The sequence below is a fragment of the Rhagoletis zephyria genome, unplaced genomic scaffold, assembly GCF_001687245.7.
Source record: "Rhagoletis zephyria isolate East Lansing unplaced genomic scaffold, Rhagoletis_zephyria_1.1 Rzeph_scaffold_20884, whole genome shotgun sequence".
Taxonomy (NCBI): Eukaryota; Metazoa; Arthropoda; class Insecta; order Diptera; family Tephritidae; genus Rhagoletis; species Rhagoletis zephyria.
The window spans coordinates 1,451-6,242 of NW_016177942.1; the positions used below are offsets into that span (position 1 = coordinate 1,451).

General features: G+C 32.2%; 1 protein-coding gene across 1 annotated transcript; it reads left to right on the forward strand.

Moving 5' to 3' along the window:
* The first annotated feature begins 827 nt into the window (after positions 1–827).
* Positions 828–1,323, forward strand: LOC108380938 (uncharacterized). Its single transcript, XM_017637336.1, has 3 exons — positions 828–920; positions 1,018–1,177; positions 1,247–1,323. The coding sequence occupies exons 1-3, from the start codon at positions 828–830 to the stop codon at positions 1,321–1,323; spliced, it is 330 nt and encodes a 109-aa protein (XP_017492825.1).
* Positions 1,324–4,792: the final 3,469 nt, after the last annotated feature.

The following is a 4,792-nucleotide window of genomic DNA, read 5'->3' on the forward strand; positions in this document are numbered from 1 at the left end:
TAAAACCTACCATGCGAAACGACTGCACAGATTTAGCAGAAATATGACACTCGAATAGCTCATAATATTTGGAATAGTTTGAAGGGTTTTTGACATTCTATCTTGGGCGTTTAACGCCGTGCGAGCTCACTAATACATTAAAGTCGCCAAAGAGCTGTAGGTTGCATGAATTTTGGAATCAAGATGGCTAAACACCGACCCTACTAAGGTCAGTATAGGCTTATGGGGTTGTACAACCACTACTTTTCCGACTGTCTTGCTGGTCTAAGTAAATGGTAGGAATCAACTTTGAGCCAATTAAACGGTACCACAACATGCCTCCTTAAGCCTAGTTATGCCTCCTGCCCGGCCTTGGCTCAAGGCAGCTCAAACAACCTAACCTAACCTACTACACACACATACTTGTATAATTTGGGTGATATTAAAATACTGTGACTTGTTAAATACAAAGGTGACTTGCATCATTTGTACATTTTTTTGTGTGAATTTTTGACAATTTACTAAGAAAAGTGATTGCGTCGAATGAAAAACTGCATATCACGCTATGTTATTAAACTAATTTTTTGTATGACGAAGCATTTGAAAGTGTTGAAATCTATGCATGGCGCCTAGCATTATCATAATGGCGCTTCGTTCATATAAAAGCGGCTATAAAATATCGCTTTTAACAGCTAAGTAGCACAGTTTTTGTTTAGATTAGCACGCAATCGGAGCCGCGATTGATATACTGTCATAAAGCAAAGGATACCGCTTAATTCTAAAAAACAAATTTTTGCAATTTACAAACACATTAATTAGCGTTACACAGACATAAACTACAAGTGAAAATGGGTCAATGGAGTTTGCTGGCTATACTGCTCCTTACTGGCTACTTCTATGTGATTTGCAGCGCCAAGTCGTTAGAGCAGAGTGACTACCAGGTGCGTAACAGGCAATCGTTATTTACAGAGTAAATAAAACGGTATTATTTATTTTGCTCTTTTCATTTTGTTCGTGCATAAATATTCCCAAATTAAGGCTGATCTTTTTACGGGATTTAAAAGTAAACAGCCACATAAACGCTATCAAAGCAACGAGGCAAGTGAATATAATACAATTGAGGGTAAAGGTGATAATGCTGACGTATTTGATGAGATGCAAGCTGATGTCTATGAAAATTTAGTACGTTTAGTAAAAGGTGTGGACGAAAATTTTCAATAATAAAATCTTAATTAAAATATTTACTTATTGCATGAAGTTATTTCAGAAATGCAAAAGGAACGTGAACGCGTATCGATACGTTACAAACCGAATTTAGGAAAACGCACACAAATGTACAAGTAAATGTGAATGCAACCAAGGAAATAGTACCTAATGAGAAACTAGAACTTCATAATTATAACTAACTGAACATGTTGATGCTTTGAAATGGCAAATGAAATTTATTATATTTAATAGTTTTAGTAGATATATTTAGTAGGTATTCTATATGTGTGTAAATGTGTGTATATGTATACAAACAAGCATGAGACAGACTAACATAAAAACCAAGTCCAAAAACAAAAAAAAAAATTTACCCAAATATTTAATCAAAAACAAATGCATATTAGCAGAGCTAAATTATGCATCGCTATTAATTAGTATATGAGTAAGTATGTACGTGCTCTACGTTTTGTAATTTTTTTAACATTTATAGAAATTGTAAAAAAACTTATATAAATGGCAAATTAAACAAGAAAAAAAATATAAATGCTTTTGTTAACGAGAAAGTTGTTATGGTTAGAATGATTATGTTAGAAACTTCAAATTAAATGCTTTCATATTATGTGTCGAACCAATCGTATTACTGCCAAAGATTTTCATCCTAGTTTTTTACTTTACACCAATGAATCCGAGTAAAAAATTTGAAAATATGCGCAAAATATACGTATTTATGCACAAAAAAAAATGCGTTTGACTCGGAATTTTGCCTTTACGTATGTATATATATGCCTGCTTTTTTATAAAATTTTCATATGAGGTATTGAAAAGGCTTATATATACATTTATGTACATGTATACATAGAAAATTATAAGTCAACCCTATAAAACAGATTTTGGAAACATTGGGCCTTATGAATAAAAATTAAGCAAATATTTGTTCTTAAATTTTCAGATTAATACTCGATTTACTTAAATAAATTAAAGTAGAAGGTTTGAAATTTTAAGAAAAAGCAATTGCTTGGTTTTGATAATATGGCCCATTGTAGGTAAATTTTAAAATATTAAAACTATACGGCCAAACACGTAAATTTAATTTTGGGCTCTAGATTGCGATGCCGTTTTGCGATAATCCGTATCACGTCAAAATTTTAGATATTTAATGGAGAAATTTTATAAAAAAAATTTAAACTTTGACAGCCAGTAATACTAGCAAATTTAAGTCGAAAATTACTTTTTCAGTTCAATTGTTAAGATGGGAAAAAAGAAAAAAATTTGAAATGATATCTCGACGGCTGAGTGGAAGATCGATTAATCTCGACAGCCGGCTCAGGAACGCCCTATTTCAGAATTTGCCCTATCTCAGCAAATGATTCAAAAACGCCCTATCTGAGAATAGGCAAAAATAGGCAAAAGCATAAAAAAAAACTTTATGAAATATTTTGAATTGTGATAATGACCTAAATTGACAATTTTCATTAAGTAAACGATAGGTACATAAAACTTTACAAAGCAAAACAACAAAAAAATGAAATTTTGCGTCAGTTTACAAAGTCGATTTTTTAATTTCTACTGCTATTAACAATTACATAAGTCTCTTCCAATACCAAAAATTAAAAAACCGATAAAATAATAAGTGTTTTTTTGGTAATCTAAAGGAACTGGAAATATATATACATATTTTTTCAATTTGAGGTAACTTTTCGAGGTAAAATTGGGGCATATTTAAACTTTTTGCTATGACAATCGATAGAAAATTTTCCACTTAACAACACAAAAAGAAACCGCGAAGGAAAATTTAAACCCGTTCAAAGAACATAGATTTGTAATCACTCAAACCCCTAAAAAGTACACTGTGCGTCCATATGGGCTGAGAAAATGTTACTCATACGCCATGTACTACGAGTATGCCATGTAAATAACTACATAGGTTTACCCTGCTTATATAGCATTTTCTGTTTAAATGAAACTTTTTTCAAATTAAATGAAACCTTTTCAGGTTAAGCGAAACCTTTTTCAAATTAATTGAAACCTTTTTCAGATGAAGCGAAACCTTTTTCAAATTAAATGAAACCTTTTTCGGATTCAATGAAACTTTATTCAAATTAAATGAAACTTTTTTCAGATTCAATGAAACTTTATTCAAACCAAATGAAACTTTTTTCAAATTAAATGAAACTTTATTCAAATTAAGTATTAAACATTTTTTAAATTAAGGAATCAACTTAACTTATTAAGAGCCGTTTGCACCATGTCTGGCTAACACTAAAGACTCTGTTATTCATACTTGGCATTGCTTGAGAGTTGTCACATAAGGAATTTGTTAAATGAGCTTCGCGTGTAAGCTGTTACCCAACGCACAGCATTACATACGTAGAAGTCTGTTGGTTTTTGATTTCTACGTAAAAACACGTACGTAACAGAGCCTTAACTCCCAGTTACACATCGTTATCGACGTTATCGACGCCATACTTATATCAGGGAGTCGATAACGCCCATTATGATGTTTAACTGGGAGAAAGTGTTAACCAGACATAATGCAAGCGGCCCTAAGTCATAGTTTATAAAATTAATGAAGTGCTTGTCCATTCGCCGCTTTCGGAATTTGGATGATCATGTCCATAACATAGTTCGCACAGTCATTTTGACTANACACGAATTCAAAGCTGTCAACTATTATTTTCTTAAGGGAGAAGAGGGAAATAAAGTACAAATACTCTCGTTTCTCACTCACTCGCTTAAGCGAAAAGTAAAATTTGGCAAACTCTATGGATTAGAGCACAGTCTAATCACGGCAACATTCAACTTCAGTACAAGAATAATTTTCACATGTCCCATGACTCTTTTCTTTTTCACATTATCCTTTACATGTACTTCCGAAAACAGAGATATTTGAAGTTTTATAAAATGAATAAATTATATGATTTGCCTAGTTACCAAAACCCCTCGAAAATCACAACAAACCAACCAACCTACCAAAGCCTTATTTTAAGAAACGAAACTACCAATTTTGGTCCAATTGAACCGCAACGGCAACACTGTATTCTACATGCCTTGACCGTAAGGGAGAGCAACACATAACAGCTAATTCAAAGTAATCCAAAAAAGAAGTTTCATTTCATTTGAATAAAGTTTCATTTAATTTGAAAAAAGTTTCATTTAATTTGAATAAAGTTTCATTGAATCTGAAAAAGGTTTCATTTAATTTGAAAAAGGTTTCGCTTAACAGGAAAAAGGTTGCATTTAATTTGAAAAAGGTTACGCTTAATTTGAAAATGGTTTCATTTAAACTGAAAATGCTATATTAAAAAAATGCTTGCGCATTTCCATTTGCATATTCAAAATTCGCAGATTTCTGCGCCGATTTCTTCCGTTGATTTCCCTTAATTTTTTTTCGAAAACAACAGGCTTCCATGCGTATTAAAAATTTGTTTGTCATAGTTTGAATTATTTTCTTTAAAACTTTTGACGCGCTAAGGATGATCTGAAAACAGAAAGGCCTCAAGCAAAATATCCGAAAGAGGAACAGGAACACACTAGACACATGTGCAAACAACTAATTCAAAAGTAGGGTGACTGACTCGGTTTTTCCAAACCCGTTTCCACCGTTTTG